Raw genomic sequence first — 17,474 nt, 5'->3', positions numbered from 1 at the left:
GACCCCACAGGAGAAGGGCTTGGGACTCACCCTGTGTGCATGCTGCTCCCCTGCCAGTACTTCACACGGCTCCGTTGCTCCGGTTCATTGAAAGCTTCGCTGCCCGGTGGTTAAACTACGGTCTGCAGGGAAGAGGAGGGGGGCAAAGAGCGGGCAAGGGGAGAAGAGGCCACAAAAGAGGGAAACAGACAGATTATATAGATCCATCTGCATTCAGGGGCAGCGCGCGCGCAGGCACGAGGCGGGTGAGAAGCAAGATCATGGTGGAGATAAAAGCGAACTCACCAAAGTTGCTGCCCTCGGAGTGCTCCGCAGCAGGCAGGGGAGAAGAGGAATGGAGGAAGGGGGAGGACCCAGGGCTGTCAATCACAGGAAAACAGACATCCACCCCCCCCCCACACACACACCTAATTGTCCAGTTCTTCCCATGTACTTATCCCAGATCTGTCCCTACCACGACCAGTGCTGAAGGCGACAGATTCTTCTAACACCAGTGATTTAATGTGACTCTAAAGATGCCCTGAGATAGAAGAGCTTTGTAGGTCTGCCACATCGTCCCCCCCGTAGTGATCGCTCCTAGCAATACAGCTGGGTGTGTAGCAGACAATTGATCTATATTAGATCAGCCGCAAAGGCAGCAAAAGGGCATCCTGGTGGGTTAAAACTACAACTAAACACACCTCATTATCCTTTGTCATTTGTGCGGTAAAACTTCTGGTTTTAGGACATCAACTTGTTACTGATGGGCACTTAAAAGGGGAGTTACCTGGTGTTTTCTGCCTCCCAATCCCTGCTACCTAGCATGCTAACAGCTGCAGACAGAGAGTGACACCGGTTTAATGCTAGCCCGTCTGAGGTAAAACAAGGCGTAACGTGCACCTGGAGTGTCGGAGCATTTCTCTTCTCCTGTCCTCCCGGCCCCAGCGCTCCTCTCCCCGGGATGGGTCTGCATGTTGCAAACAGGCGCCTCTCAATATTAAAACCCACACTTTCCCTGGGGACTCTTCCGCCGCAATAAATAGTCCCCGGCCAAAACAGTGCACTCTCAGTCCGGGGGTGGGGGGCAGGTTGTTTTGTTTTTTTAGACCGGGGAGGAGGGCAACACAGCTGTACACATCTCCGCCGAACAGCTGTCTGCCGGGCCGCGCGGGAAATGAATGCTCTGGGCAATGCCCCCCCCCCCACCCCATCCCCTCCCGTGCAGGAGAGCTCTGCCCCCAGCCAGGTTGCCCCATTAGCCAGACGAGGTTGGAGTGCGGCGGAGGGATACCGCGTGCATGCCTTTTTTGGGGGCAAAGTAGCGCCGGGAGAAGTGGAGTCGGGGGAAGTTTGCCCGGCGGAGTAGAGTGAAAAGGGCCGGCGCGAGCGCGGCTTGCGGGAGGGAAGGGGGAGGGGGGACTCGCTCCGCAGGCTCAGCCCCGCCTGGCCGCCGGCCGGGCTATGTCAGCGCTGCAGGGCCAGCCCGGGAGCGCGCGGGGCTGCTGAGCCCGCCAGGAGAATGGAGCGGCGGGGCTGCCGCCGCCTGGCCGCCGCCTGCCTGGTGCTGCTGGGGCTCTGGGGGCTGAGCGCAGAGGCTGCGGTAAGTGCTGCCCCCCCCCCCACCACCCCTCCCGGGGCGCCGGGCCGCGGGGTTTCCCTCCGCCCCGCTGGCTGCGCGGCGCCTCGCCCTTAGAACCCGGGTAACCCGGAGCCGCCGGGACGGGCGCTTTGGGGAGCGCTCGGGGGTTTAACAACAGGGCGCTGCGCCGGGGAGCCCCTGGCCACGCAGCGCTGGGAGCCGCGGGACCCCCCCCCCCGCGCACCCTCCGGGCAAGTGCGTCTGGGCTGCAGCCCCCGGGTGAGCCGGGCGCCCCCGGCCACGGTGACGGGCTGCTTCGCGATCCAGAGGCAGGAGCTTCCTCCCCCCCGCGCCCGCCGAAAGGCAGCGGTGATGGGGCAGGACAGAGAGAGAACCTGGGGGGGAGAGATGTCCCTGCCCTCGCGTGTCTCCAGGTGGCTCCGTCAGGGGCTCGGCCACGGGGCCAGCTGCGCGGCAAAGGCAGCAGATGTGTTTTTTCTCTCTCCGCATCAGGTTCACTGCTCCCCTCGCTCTTTTGCGAGTGGGTGAGTGGCACGGGCAGCCCGGGAGAGGAGCTGGAAGTGGCCGGGAGAGAAAGGAGGGCAGCCACGGAGGTCTGGCTGCGGCTGTGCGTTAGCCTCCCTGTTACCCTAGCACAAAGGTGGAAGGAGTTTAGCTCCCCAGAAAACTCGGGGAGAGCTCTGTGATCTCTCCCCACCCATTGCCCTCACCTGCCTCCCGAACCCCTACCCGGACCTGGTGGGGACTTTCAGGAGACTCCAGGGCATGATTTTGCTGGGGAGCAACTCCTCAGGTTGTAACTAGTTTTCCTGGGCATACTTCAGTTCTGCATATACTGTATATGCAGAACTGAAGTGTGTGTGTGTATATGTATGTATATATGTGTGTGTGTGTGATATATATGCAACTCTCCCAAGGAGATGCTCCAGAGCAAAACCATGCCCTGGAGCCTATATATAAATTAGGCTGGGATAGTTGCATGGATGGTAAAGGTGTGCTGCGATCTGGAGCATGTACAGTAGGTGGCTTTGGGAAATACTATATCCCCTTTTGGGAAGGGGAAGGTACTATACATCTGCCCTGGAATGGTTAGGCCTTAAGAATGGGAGAAAAGACACCAGGTTAGTGTAGTTATTTCACCTAAAATAAATAATAGCCTCCTTCAAGAATAAACTCAGCAAAAGTAGTGTAGCTGCATACAGACACACATGTAGCCAAATAAGTCTCATTTCTTTGCACCATCATAAATTGTATGATCACAAACTTTTCTCTAAGGTTAAATGCTTAAGCAGTATCATAATTTCTTTCAGTTATAGAGGTGATATGGGGGAAATAGTGTATGCTTTCTGCTGAAGGAGAAGTGCATCCAATTCTATTGCTTAGCTAAACTATCATCTGCTGGCTGAAATCTGAACTCATTTGAACATGAGAAATGCTCAGAACATGATTCTCTCCCTCCCCCCCCCCCTTTTTCTTAAAAAATCAGTCATCAGAATGGCATAGTTTTAAGAAACTTTTAGACATAGCATTGGCTTTCAAAAAAAGTAAAAACTTAATGTTCCTCCCATCTTCCCCCAGGGCTATGTGTCCTAATGAGATGATGATGATGGTTAGAGGAGGATCATCATAAAGGGTATGATTTATCATGCGATTTCAATAGCAACCTTTCTGATAAATACCAATGCTCCTGCTTGCTTAAAAATTCCCAGAACACTAACAGATTTAGTGCCGTGGACTGAAATGGGCTCATGCCTTGACCAAATTTGTATCGGAACCTGTTAGTCTAACCACCTTAATGCATTTTTTTTATAAAAATAGCATTTTCTCTGGTCCAGTGTCAGATTATTGAAATAACTGTGTGTATAGCAATGTACACTGAGAGCAGGGTGAATATATTGGAGTTAGGATGATGCTTCAATTCAGCTATGATAAGGCAGTCCAAATGGCTTGTCCAAAAACGTGCACCAGAGCCTCATACAACAGAGGAGGGAAGAACTGTACTCACTTATTTTGATTATTCATGGACCTCACTGCCAAACTTCCATATCCAGCGCACTTTTGAGTAAGTAATATGGACACAAAATGGATTTGTGATTCATATGCTGTGTTGTCTTTACAATGAATAGTGTAAGTCTTATTAGTGTAGCTGCTCTCCAGTATGTTTAACCTATTTTGAAAAAGTGGCATTCAGATACAACTGACTTTAGAGTGGCGAAGCCTGTGTCCTATATAGAGTTCTTGGGGACTTTAAAATAAGGGGAGAAGCTCAGAAGGATAAAATGGGAAACTGAGAGGGAATGTTCTTCTGCTGGTCTCAGATATACTAAAGTATAGCATATGGCAGCTGTCAAAAGTACCCTGTTTGTTTTCTTTATACACGTGCTTACAGAGGCTGAACATTAATATAGAGTGAGGCATATAACTGTTGGAGAACAATGGAAAATTAGTAGGTAGACTGACAGCAGTCATTTGTTAAAGTGGCAGTGAAGTATAGTGCAATCACTCACTGCACATAAAGGATGCTTACTCTAGAATGAAAATGATGCACTCATAAGGGTATGTTGTTATGTTCACCACAGGTGGGTGGAAACATACCTACTCCAAAACAGAGTTCCTTCAAGTAGAGTAGTTTGAAGGAGCTATGTTCTTGAATAAATGCTCTGTTAAATGTTTGGTATTGATGTGTATATGGCTCCTGTTAAAAGGTGGCATTTCAGATGCATCACAGCAAATGTAGAATAGGAAGAACATGCCTAATGAAGAGCTCTGTGTAAGCGCAAAAGATTGTCTCTCTCACCAACAGAAGTTGGTCCAATAAAAATATTACCTTACCCACCTTGTCACTTCTAATGTGTGACTGTTACAAAACTGGTATAGCTGTTAATAAAAAAAAAACAAAAAAAAAAAAACCACAGTTGAAAGCAATAAACGTTGCCCTAGTTTTCAACTGGTGGAAAATCAGTGAAATTCCATTTACACTAACAGACTTATGCTGGCTTACATTAGGCGAGAATCTGGGTCTTAATTACCAAAAATTCACTAAAAACATACAGAATACACAGATTGGGCCAACCACAAAGTGGCTAGTGAACTACTTTTCTAAAAGTAATTTAGAACTGACTTTTTTTTTTCTAAAGCTACAAATGTGTTCTAATAAGTTGGGTTTTGAGGTATTAAGTGAAATTAATACTGTGAATTAAAAGGAGAAGGTGGAAAAACATTTTAAAGGCCTTTATGGTGTAAAAGATGTAGGGAAAAGAAGAAAATAGTACTGTGCTATGCTTTGTAAAATTTGACCTCTAATGCAATTGACAAAGGCCATCAAACTTTCTCTCTCAAATTTCTTTGGCGATTGTAGGGTTGGCAGGTTGAATAAAGAAATCTCATTTCTACAAACTTATTGCTTTGTTTCAAATGAAATGCTTTGTGGTGGGCTTGAGCTGAGCATTTTTGTGACCTGGAATGAAGTGGGCACTTATAAAATTGCGTACAACTTTCTAAAAAGAAAAGGAGTACTTGTGGCACCTTAGAGACTAACCAATTTATTTGAGCATAAGCTTTCGTGAGCTACAGCTCACTTCATCGGTAGCTCACGAAAGCTTATGCTCAAATAAATTGGTTAGTCTCTAAGGTGCCACAAGTATTCCTTTTTCTTTTTGCGAATACAGACTAACATGGCTGCTACTCTGAAACCATACAACTTTGTGCTATTGCTGACTAATGCACACATTATTCAATTAATTTTGTATGTGTAATATATAGTGAACAACTTGATCTGGCACGAGCAGGCATTGGTAAAAGCTTGAATTCTAAATACAGATGCGAGTAGTAGCAATTGACTTAGGTGCAGACCGGAAGCTGGACTCCATAGTGTGTGGGGTTTTTTTTTTGTCAAGTCATATTCTTCCCATTGGATATGATGATGATTTCTTCAGGTGAACATTGGAAAGCCTGACCTAAAACAAGGATGTAAATGTGGAAAGGCATGTTAGCTAGCAAGAATTTAACTGGCCTTGCATGGGTCTCAACAGAGAGTAACATGCTGCTTATAAAAGGTCACTCTCTAGGTTTGGGGCTTTCATTCAAAAGGGTGTAATTGAAAGTCAACAATAGCTGTATCAGAAAATACTCTTTATACAGATTTTATAACATGTAGAAATCCATAACACTTAACCTCCTGGTTTCTTCACTTTTTAGAGGGACGGGGGATTCTTATAACTATATTTCAGTCTCTGGAGCAGGAACACACTCCCCCGGGGCTACTTTTCAGCCTTTTTGTTATCTCCCCTTTATACATGCATGTAGCTCCATCTGACTGTAAGTTACACATACACAAGGAAGAAATGGATACCAAAACTGGTGCTTAGAATTCAGCAGCAAGTGTTCTGAATTCTATAAATACATATTGATTACTCACCCAAAACACTCCCCATTTTGTAACAGGAAGACTCAAATCATAATTCTGTTTAGCTGAAAACCAATTTTACAGACTGTCAGGTTTGTGAACTGTCATGTATTTTGTTTCTGCCCTCTCACAGATCTTAGCTATTTGAAGATATTAATAGTAAAAGTTATATTTCAGTATGTGCCAGAACTCAATTTTAAAAGGAAAAGGCTGGACTCAAGGAACTCTTGGATGCATATAAAGTTGTCTGCAAACTGCATTTCATTTTGTATTATATGGATTTCTACAGCAGGATCTTTTTTGCAGGTAGACATACTGACTATGGACTGTTTATTTACTCATATTTGTTTAATCCACTTCTGAGATTGTCTGAGTAGACCTAAAATCCAGTGAAAGCTGCTTAATCTTAATGTCTTTGGTGATGAGCACTTTATTCCTCTGGGTAAGACTGATGTGTCTAATACCAATGCACCATACACTTTGGAGTCAGATCCATCTTCTTAAGTAGGGAATTGAAAGTTTTTTGTTTCTTAATATCATACATAGCTTTACATATTATCCATCTTTAAAATTCCAAAGGGAAAAAATATCTGCATTAGGAATTTGATAACAAATAGCAAATCTTGTGTCTTCAAGCTATGGAAACTTGTATTTAAAAAAAAAAAAACATGTTGGTACAAAGAACTTACTGAAATACAATCACATGTTGCTGTTGGTATTACAAGAACATGCAGAAATCTGTCCACATGGTATCCTGTTACAGGACTTATGGTATTAATAGAAATGTATCTAGATTTATTAGGATATTCTTAACTGGAGCAAAATGCAGTAGACTTGTTATTTTACAAATACGATAAAGACAATTGAGCAGAGGGCAAAAGAACATAATATGCTTCATGGGACTATGAAAAAGATTTTTATAGTCTAATCCTTTGAACTGGGTGAACTCTCCACTAGATTGCTTTTATATATCTTGCTACATCAGTGTTCCCAAACTTGGTTCACGGCTTGTTCAGGGTAAGCCCCTGGCAGGCCGCAAGAAGCTTTATTTACCTGAGCATCCACAGGTATGTCAGCTCGCAGCTCCCAGTGGCTGCGGTTCACCATTCCCGGCCAATGGGAGCTGCGGGAAGCGGTGGCCCAGCCCATGCCACTTCCCGCAGCTCCCATTGGCCAGGAACCTGAACAAGCTGCAAACCAAGTTTGGGAACCCCTGGTGTTGTTCTTAGGATGCCCTCTTAAACCAGTAGTAATATGTAACAGTTTCATTTTGGAGTAATTTGTATAGCATGAACCCTTCTGAGATGCTGCAAGCTTCAGAGCAATGTTAAAAATTAAGAATACAGCTTTTAGACACTCTACATGCATACTGAGCATTCAGCTATTCCATGATTGGTCATTGGAATTTTGTATTTGCACGATAAATAGTAAATTCAGATTCTTCCTGAAAAAAGTTCTGGTTTTAAATTATGTCCACTCTGCTTTGTATGAACACCTGTCTCTTATGTCTGGGCCCGATTGTTTAAAGCTGTGTTTAATATTTGTACCAATACTCAAGTTCTGGTCACAGAATTGTGTTCAAAAGATGTGGTGTTGGATGTTTAGCTTCCAGATTGCTTGGTCAGATCAAGTGGTTAGATGTCCTGGATGCTGGCACTGAGCCACAGTTTTTATTGTGCATGCAGAGCCACAGGCAAAAGCAGAGAATTTTTTTTAATTATTTTTGAGTCATAAGGAATGAATTTTTGTATACCACTTTCCTTTTCCCAACAACCCCCTCGTTCCAAGAAGAGGCATGTTGAAAAACCAAACTGGAAATAAAACTGAATATTGGCAACTTCAGAGTACATATAGTGCTCATTACATTCATATGTTTTATTTTCTGATACAGAACCAATGCTTGGGGGAAGGTTTACTGATGATTCTGACAGCATTTACAATCTGTCAACAATCTAGCCCTTCCAGGTATATGAGATATCAGAACTTAACTGTGTCCTTTTTGATTAATATAGTACTTTAATTCTGAGATGACTAGCAGTTTATTCTATGACTTACTTGAGATTGAGATGGATGGATTACTTGTATCTCTTGGGATTCAAATTCCCAGTTTTCTGGCTGTTGTGTAAAAACATTGGCTTCTAGCTTTGGTTCTTAAGATAGTGGCTGCTATGATTATGCTGCATCTAGAAAGAATGCTTTCTGCTATTCCTGGTGTTCTAATAGTATAAAGCATTTGTTGACAGTTCACAAGATCCTGGACTTCACGATGATCACTGGTACAGCAAATGGTCTTTATTTTGGTACTGGTTCTGTAGTTTGGCATTGACTGAAGACAGCAAGTTCTGGACCTGTGTGGCTTCCCTCCTACCAGTCCCCCAAGCCTCACTCCCTCCAAAAAAAAAAACTTGTGAAGTCGGTACTACTTAATGAAGTTTCATTGTGATTTACTAATATACTATACTTTTAAAAGGAAATGTGTTGTGTTTTGGTTAGCTAATGAAAACATTTCAAATTCTGTAGTATGGGGAGAGAACCTGCATATAACATGGAATTAATCAATAGAATAAAGATAAAAGCTGAGCTGAAAGTGTATCAAATCTGTAGCAAAATTAAATCTAATTATTTTAAAAATCCCTAATTAGGGATCCAGGCTTCTAAGTCTTACACAAGCAGCCATAAGATAAGGTATACAAAGTGTAAAGTCTGCAGGCCATAGCTACTTCTAATTATATAATTGCAATGTTATTCATTGGTCAAGTTGAAACTTAATTTCCCTTTCTGTCCCGGCTGGATATGGTTCTTAGAAAGCAACGGAACAATATACAAATAAATATTCCTCCTTTCCTAAGAAGAATTTAGATTAGTCTCTGTTTAAAAAACTAAAGTGGAATTTATTATAAAACTTTTTGTCAGGCCTCAACAACCTACCTTCTTAAATGTAACATAAATATTTATATAGACTCCTGTACCAAAATGCTGCTGCTCAGATAACTTACAACTTGTGGTTGGTAACAGTGGCATAACACTGAGCTATAACTGAAAATAGCGTTACTATTGACTTTTATTGACAAGTGTCGAGATAACTGCACTTTTTTCTTTTAAATTGCAATTGGTCATAGTTTTTTGTTTTTTTTTAAATGCTGATCTGCTCTGATCTAGCAGCTGAAAACTTGCATTTGTATTCTGTTTGTCTAAACAACAATATTTGCTTTTAGAGAAGGCACTGTAATCAATTTGCTGTAACAACATTAGGCAGGTGTTTTGCATCCCATTCTTTTTCACTCCAATCCCCTTTTGTACCATATGCCCTGTTTTTTCTCCTCATTAGGCTGGCTTTTTGGTAGCGGAGCTCAATATTCTTGACACTAGGAAGACACCATTCTGATTTGGCTTCACCAAATGGTTGTGGTTGGATGTGATTCTTCCCCCCCAAAAGTGTGAGGAATGAAAATAGTTTAGTCTCCTCCTTGTTCTTTCTTGATCTGACAGGCTTTCATCTGTGCAGAATCAAAATGGCTGAGTTGAATTTCACACTCCTCTTTTCCTGTATTCTGAAGGGGATCTAGGTGCACGGCGCTAAAATTAATCCTAAAATTGAAATCTTTCTGCAAGATGAAGGTTCTCTTCCTATTTGTGGTACAAGACTATACCTGTAAAAGACCTTACTGTAGTTTGACTTAACCCAGGCCTACACTAGAAAAGTTTTGCTGACAAAACACTAACAACCCCTGCCACTTCTGCTATCCCCCCCGTTTGTATTCATTTGTAGGTATAGCTTATACTAGTTTCTCCAAATAAAATAAGCTATGCTGGCAAAAGACTCCCCCCACTTAGTTCTAGTATAACTTCATCTATGCTAGGATTTTTGATGACATAAACATGTCAAAGAACCATACCCTTAACCAAAATATTATATAGGCAAGTTTCTAATACAGATCAGGCCTTCGTCTTTATCACTACGAATCTTATATTAAAAAATCTGCTGTTTTGAGAACTTTTGCAATGCCTTCTTGGGTTTAAAAATAAGTCTAAATCCCATAAACTACTTCAAAAATTTCAACTTTGAACCTTCAGTTTGCTGCCTCCTTTTTTGTGTGCCTTCATTTATATTGTGGGACATAAAATAGGGACACTTGAGAGACAGTTGAGAACACTGTGAGTTCTTAGTTGTATAAAAATTCTTAGTTTAATTTACTTCCTATCTCCAAGTACCACTCCACTTTTTCTCCTCCCTCTTTCACCCACTCCAGTCATACACACAATACCCCTAGTTTTGTCCTTTACCCTTTCTACTATACTTCCAAGATGCAGGAGTGGAGATGAGACTGCCATTCTGATATCAAACATTTATACTGCAGTAGCTCTTAGAGGCCAACCAGGTGCTAGACACTGTACAAACCTATTCAATTATTAGCTGTATCCCAAAGAGCTTATCGTGTCACTTGAGATGCTTGGATGGGAGGTGCTGTAGAAATGCAGAGTTTATTCTCTCTCTCTCTCTCTCTCTCTCCATCTTAGTCCAAGTGGTAATTAAGATGTTTGACTGTATTAACTGCTCATTGAGCAGGCACTGTGCTACATGGAAATATAAGAACTTTGAACAATGCACTGAGTTTGGAGTGGCAAAAGAGTGACTTCATTTGGCAGCCATGGTAGTGACTGACTAAACAATGTGATAGAAATCTTGGCAGTTGTTTATGCTAACATTGTGATGGAAATCTTTATCCCTGAGACTGGGATAACAAAAAAAAGCAAGTAGGACTCTGGAGTATCTTTTACGTCTGCTGACACCAATGGATCATTTATTCTGACAGGAATAATAAGTGCTGATTGCACAGGCACCTTCTTATACAAGGATCCTTCTGGAGTTTGTGAAACTCCAAGTGTCTTAAAGCCGCAGCAGCAGCATGCTGTGAATTAGTGTGGATTTGTAGGTGAGAATAAAGGCATTATCATTTGTGTCTCATTTTGCTTAATAGTCATGTCCTATTCATACTTGGTGATATAGCCTTAAAGTTAAAGGCCTCCGTTATTCCTTATAGTGACCTTGCTAATAAATACTAATTAGGTCCTTTAGGTAAATCCATATAATACTATGTGTACATCATGTGTATTGATCACATAATGTGTAACATCAATCCCTCCACTGCACAGTGGGAAAACAAGCTGATGTCTGTATTGCTGCCCCACGCACCCTCCCTCAAAAAAACCCAAAACTACACACGACCATGCTGACAAGTTTTGGACAACCAAACAACCTATCATCAAATGTTGAGGAGGCATCTGTTGTCTGCGTTCCCATGACAGTTTGTCTTTTAAAGAAGCTGAGGTGTACTATTCCTTTTCCTCCTCATCCATTGGCTTGCTGCCAGCTCTTCAGTCTCTAAAGTGGCCTTTTAGTCTATCCTATTTATTCTGTTTGGCCGGGGGGTTGGTTGCGGGGGGGGGGGAATGATTCCTTCCCAATGGGCCTGTTGACATCTCTTCTATGCTGTTGTTGGGCTGCTAACCTAGTGCCTAAAGACTTAAATGGTCTTAATTCACTTTAGCTTAGTTAACTTCCATAGTTAAGCTAAAGCACAGGGGGAAGGGTATGATGTGCTTTAAATTCATACCTTTTTAGTTAATCTTGGTTTAACTTCCCACATGGACAAAACTTAGATCTACTTGACACAAGTGTTGTAAGGCTTTTACTTAATGTTTCTACAGCATTTTTGAATAGGTAAAATTACCTACTTCCCAAATGTACCCTGTCCTTTTTTTTAGCACCTCCCTCGCGCACTCTCCAAAAAATTAACTAAAATGCTTTCACTTGAATCTTTGTTTGTTACTTTAATGCCAATTTCTTCTTAGCCTCCCCTTGAGAAGTTTGAGGCTGAAGTGATTTCCAGCACAAATCCAGGTTTTCTCACCCTCCACCCCCCCCACACAAATTCACTCTCCTGCTGGTGATAGCCCATCCAAAGTGACAACTCTTTACACAATGTGCATGACAATCAAGCTGGGCTAATAGCTGGAAATCACTTTAGATAAGCTATTACCAGCAGGACAGTGGGGTGGGAATAGGTATTGTTTCATATTCTCTGTGTATATATAAAGCCTGCTGCAGTTTCCACGATATGCATCTGAGGAAGTGAGCTGTAGCTCACGAAAGCTTATGCTCTAATAAATTGGTTAGTCTCTAAGGTGCCACAAGTCCTCCTTTTCTTTTTGCGAATACAGACTAACACGGCTGTTACTCTGAAACTTGTTTTTTTTACGTATTTCTCTCCTTATCTAACTGTTGTGTATTTGAGAAGACAATAAACCTTGACTTCTGCAAGTCCCCCATGGAAACATTTTGGACTGTTCTCAGGGAAGGTCTACACTTAAAACACTGCATCTGCGCAGCTGCAGCACTTAAGTGAAGGTACTCCTACGCCAACCAGAGAAGCTCTCCCGTCCGCGTAGTTAATCGGCCTCCCCGAGAGGCAGTAGTTATGTCAATGGGAAAAGGTCTCCTGTTGACCTAATGCTGTCTATATGGGGTGTTAAGCAACATAGTTATGCTGACCTAGGGGTGTGGATTTTTCACACCCCGAGCTATGTAGTTATACTGATATAGGTCTGTAGTGTAGACCTGACCTTAATTAAGTAGCTAATTGTGGAAATCATAAAGCACATTTTGTAGCATACTAGCACATGGAATAAAAAGGCACAAATTTAAGTTTTAGCAGTTCTCTGTTCTGATGATCTGCCTGTCGTACAGTAGAGCTCATTCCCAGTATTGGACATTGTATCAGGCCCTCTTGTAATAGGGACAGAAATGTTGCATTGTAGAAACACTCTGGGCCTGATCAACAGGCTTTGGAGGCTTTTCATCGATTTCAGTGGTTGAATCAGGTGCTATGTGGGGGGGGGGGAACTCTACAAAGGTAGGCATAATTTTTATAAGATGGTGGACCTAAGAACATGTGTAGCATTAATTAGTTTCCTACCCAGAGTGATCGTGATGATTCATCTCAATTATATTGAAATGGGTGGTATTCTGAGGTTTATTTTCAAAATCCTCAAAAAAACAAACTTTTATTTTTATACAAACTTGAGATGTCCATGCTAAAGTGGATTCTATATTCTAACAACACCTAAAGAAATATATTTAACATCAGGCTAGTAAGAGAAATTTACTACTGGTGACCTGTCTTTTGATGTCTGCAAAATGTATGATCTTGGAAAGGTTACATAAAAGGTAAAGTAACTAACTAAATGGGCACTTGGTATTTTTAGAGGCTTTTCAGATGACCATAGTCTGAGGGAATCAAGATGTTAAAACCAGGAAATCAGAAGAGTGGCATAGCAGACCATGAGGACACTGAGAGAAAGTGTTTCCTCATTTCCTGGGGACACTTTTAAACAAGTGCGTTAGTAAGGGTGGACTTAATTATACTAAGACTGATGGTTCATGGCAAATGTCCTTTTTAATTTTCTGGTTAATGCAGTTTGGCAAGTTGAGCAATCTTTTAAATGGCTTTGGGGAAGGAAAAGGGAAAACCCTCAAGCCACTTGGAGACTGTTCATAAGGAGTGTGTGTGTCCACGTATATGGATGTGTGCGTATGCATGTATGCTAGTTTTAGTCATTGGACATCAGCATAACCTTTATACTATCTAAAACTTCACTTGCTTGCCACAGCATATACTCTTGCTTAGAAAGAGCATGCCCTCATTTCCATTATAATCCATTTTATCAGCTAATGTTCAAAGCGTGTTGTAAACTTGGTCTTCAGATAAGCTGTTTTATCTTTATTTGCTTTTTATTTTAGGTAAATTCAATCTTGTACACTTGATTTATACAACATTTCTCATATTTCTGAGCTGACAAATCAATTGTATTTCTGTACCATTCAAATTCTTTAACAAATTTAAATGCATCACCCTAGTGGAATACAAACTAAGTTGCACCTTTTTGACAACGTATCTGCATCATCTGTCAGCAGAGACCTTGGTAGTTCTTCAAACATATTCTCAAAATGTAGCATGCAAACTTAAATCCTGCATAAATAGTGACCTTCCCCCTGGCTGTGTTGCCCAAAAAAAAAAAAAATTACAAGGGACACTCTTGCATTTAATTAACAACATGCTTAACTTTAAATAATTAAAAAAAATACAGGGTGAAAGGGGTAGAATCCAAAGTACTAAACACCTATCACCTAAGAAACCATCACAGGTTTGAGCAGCTCTCTAACTGCTCTTCTGATACATGCAAACTAACTTGGTGCAAACAAGAATGTTAGTTGTAACAAAAATTTGTTTGCATGTGCTTGTTGCCATGGAAACACAGCTGGCACCTGATCTAACTAATTCATGTATAACACTCTTAATTAACTCTTTAGTTGTTGAGTTAGAAGCTAGCACACAGCAGTCCTGCCAGAACTGTTACTTTCTTTAAAAAAGCAAGATAAGTTTACATAATCCCACCCCCCAGGACAGATTAATCTTTTGATGATGTGTGCTCAACTCTAGGTAGCATTAGTGTGAGTTGGGAGTACTCACTGAAGCAGGGAGCACAGAAAGGATGCATGCTCTAAAATTGTTGAACACTGGTTATTTCATTGTGAAGATACGAATCTTAGTGCCTCGTTTTACTTTTGCTAAATTTCAAACTAGATCTATTCTGGAGAAAGTCTCATCTGAATGCATCCGATGAAGTGAGCTGTAGCTCACAAAAGCTTATGCTCAAATAAATTGGTTAGTCTCTAAAGTGCCACAAGTACTCCTTTTCTTTTCTCATTTCAATGTTTCTCTATTGTTAATACTGCTTGGTTTTTAATGAGACTTTGAGTCCTAGGGCTAGATCCTGCAAATGGACCCACAAAGATTCCTGCACCCAATGTACTGCAGTGCCTTAAAAAGATATAAAGACTCTGCAATTCATCATGGAATAGGAGACAACCTTTTGACCCATTGGGGAGCACATGAGATCTACTCTGGAGCACTCAGTTAAGGCAACTCCCTGTTAAGTGCCACAGAGATGCTGATTGTGACCAGTTAGGGCCCAGAGAGCCAATTGGCCACAAGGAGTAGAAAGAGTAGGAATAATTGAATGAGTCTTGTAGTAATGGGTAGGAGAGCAGGTAAAAGCTTTATAACTGTAACATTCTGGGGTTAGTTTTTTTTAATTTGAGGATGCACTGTTTAAAGAGTGCCCTTTTAAAATCAGTTTTCTGTAACATGCTCTTTAAACTGGTAACTAGAAAATAGTTGACTGTATCTGTCTAAATAGATATATTCGGTCAGTGTATTTGGATTATTAGCTTTAGAGTAACTGCATTTGCTAAAATCCCACTTAGTTATTCCAACTGTGTGTAATTTACATAGTCATCACATATGATCAAATCTTAACGAAGCATCTGTCTTGTTGCGTAAAACATGCACTGTTACCTAACAAGGACAGAACACTCCTTTTCGTTTAGCTACGAATTTGAGTTGCCTTTTACATCCAGTAAAATAATAAATTGGGAATCATTACTCAAAAACAAAAAGAAAAACCCTGTTTAATGGGAATCTGTAATGTCAAACTTGGCCCCAAATGTAATAAAGCTAGTTCAAATCCCTCTCTCATCCTCAAACTGTGAAAAATTCACTGACTTCTTCACACTTTGATCAAATCTGACATGTAATCAGATTTTAAAAACTTGAGCTTGCTCAAATATTTAAGTTCTGTAGAAATCTAAAACCAACAGGAAGTGTGTAGTGTTCATATTTTTTTCTTTTTATGATAACTCGAGTGAAACTGACAACTGTTTTTTCAGAGTAGCTGAATATGGTAATACTACACAATTTAATGTACTGGTCTATTATGTCTGGAAAACATCAATTAGTAAATATGTAAAATAGTGAAAAACAGAACCTGTTAAAGCTTTAAATTTGAATGGTCAATCTAATATGTAGTTTAAAATGGTTTTTAATTTGACATGTTATAGGAAGAATGGCTCACATTTTGTGAGGTTTTTTGTGGGTCAAAGGATTGATACAAGCTAATTCAATACATGTAAGGCACAGTGATGGAGGTGTAAATGAAGTTTTTAAAAACTTTGATATTGTAGTATTTGGTGTCATTACTTTTGGGGGTGTATATGCTTTAGTTGATGAAAATGGCAAAAACTTAGTCTATCAATCACTAACTTACAGAGCTGGTTTTAAAAATGGTGTAGCTATTTTATGGAGTTCTGTTTAGTTCTGAACATGCTAGCTACAATAATCTGGTTTCCCACCTGAAACAATTTTATAGGGATGACATAAGTGTTTTCAGTGACTAGGAAATGTACTTGATCCACTTTGGTTAGGGGCAACCAGTCCAAAGAATCTGACATGACTTTCTCATTCACAGGTTTTATGGATGCTCTGGGGTGCAAGAGCTTTCCCAGAAGTGTTCTGCTTTTTGCATAGCAACATATGTTGGTTAGTGTCAGTGGTGATGCTAGCACAGATGGTTCAGCATGTATTACTTTTTTTTTTAAAGAGTAATACAACAGTTAAATATTTTAGTGTGGCTGCTTTGTACCAGATTAGCCTCCTGTATATTAAAACTACATCATCTGCGTCCATTAAGTGGCCTAGTATTAGCATCTTCATCCTCTAAGATTTCTGTTTAGAGCCGCGGGCCACATCCAGCCCTCCAGCTGGTTTAATCCAGCACTCGAGCTCCCCCTGGGGAGCAGGGTCTGGGGCTTGCCCTGCTCCCGTGCTCCAGTTGGGGAGTGAGATTGGAAGCTGCTCCACGCATGCATGCCGAGTCTCCCAGAAGCAACAGCATGTCCCCCCTCCAGCTTCTACATTTGGGGCAGCCAGGGGGCTCCATGTGCTGCCTCTGCCCTAAGCGCCAGCCCCGCAGCTCCCATTTGGCCAGGAACCGCAGCTAATGGGAGTTCCTTGGGTGGCACCTGCAGATGGGGCAGCGCACAGGGCTGTCTGGCTGCACCTCCGTGTAGGAGCCAGAGCGGGGACATGCCGTTGCTTCCAGGAGCTCCTGGAAGTAAGCGCCGCTCTGATCCCTCTCCCACACCCCTGTCCCTGCCCAGAGCCCCCTCTTGCACCCTGAACTACTCATTTCTGGCCCCATCCCAAAACCCACACCTCCAGCTGGAGCCCCTGCACCCCAATTCCCTTCCCCAGCCTGGAGCCCCCTCCCATACCCTGAACTCCTCATTTCTGGCCCCATCCCAGAGCCTGCACTCCAGCCAGAGACCTCACCACCCTCCTGTACCCCAACGCTAATTTCATGAGCATTCATGGCCCACCGTACAATTTCCATATCCAGATGCGGCCCTTGGACCAAAAATTTTGCCCACCCCTGGTTTAGGCCCTGTTGGTGTGTAGATGAAGAATATCTCTGTCAGTTCCACAGCCTGTGTGATTTGTGGTTTTGAGGGGATCTGAGATTTGTCACCTCCAGGTTTTATCTTGAATGTGATGAATCACATATTGTGCATATTTTAATGTGAATTACAAT

The 17,474-nt window shown here is 42.0% G+C and overlaps 2 protein-coding genes across 5 annotated transcripts in view; one reads left to right on the top strand and one right to left on the bottom strand.

Annotated features, from left to right (window-relative positions):
• The window catches only part of COL4A6 (collagen type IV alpha 6 chain), a 192,053-nt gene extending 191,100 nt beyond the window's left edge, over positions 1–953 (bottom strand). For 2 of the 3 annotated variants that reach the window (XM_073361232.1, XM_073361234.1), the window contains exons 1-2: positions 286–366; positions 31–122 (exon numbers count right to left, since the gene is read on the bottom strand). In XM_073361232.1, coding sequence (XP_073217333.1) covers positions 31–41 — 11 coding nt within the window. In that variant the 5' untranslated portion in view covers positions 42–122; positions 286–366. Of the gene's footprint in view, positions 1–30; positions 123–285; positions 367–879 lie in introns of those variants that run through there. The other variant, XM_073361233.1, reaches the window with a different exon arrangement.
• A 456-nt stretch (positions 954–1,409) lies between these two features.
• Positions 1,410–17,474, top strand: part of COL4A5 (collagen type IV alpha 5 chain) — a 138,632-nt gene continuing 122,567 nt past the window's right edge. For both annotated transcript variants that reach the window (XM_073361228.1, XM_073361229.1), the window contains exon 1: positions 1,410–1,579. In XM_073361228.1, coding sequence (XP_073217329.1) covers positions 1,499–1,579 — 81 coding nt within the window. In that variant the 5' untranslated portion in view covers positions 1,410–1,498. The remainder of the gene's footprint in view (positions 1,580–17,474) is intronic.

This window comes from Lepidochelys kempii, chromosome 9, assembly GCF_965140265.1.
Source record: "Lepidochelys kempii isolate rLepKem1 chromosome 9, rLepKem1.hap2, whole genome shotgun sequence".
NCBI lineage: Eukaryota > Metazoa > Chordata > Testudines > Cheloniidae > Lepidochelys > Lepidochelys kempii.
This window is presented reverse-complemented; position numbering and strand designations above follow the sequence as displayed.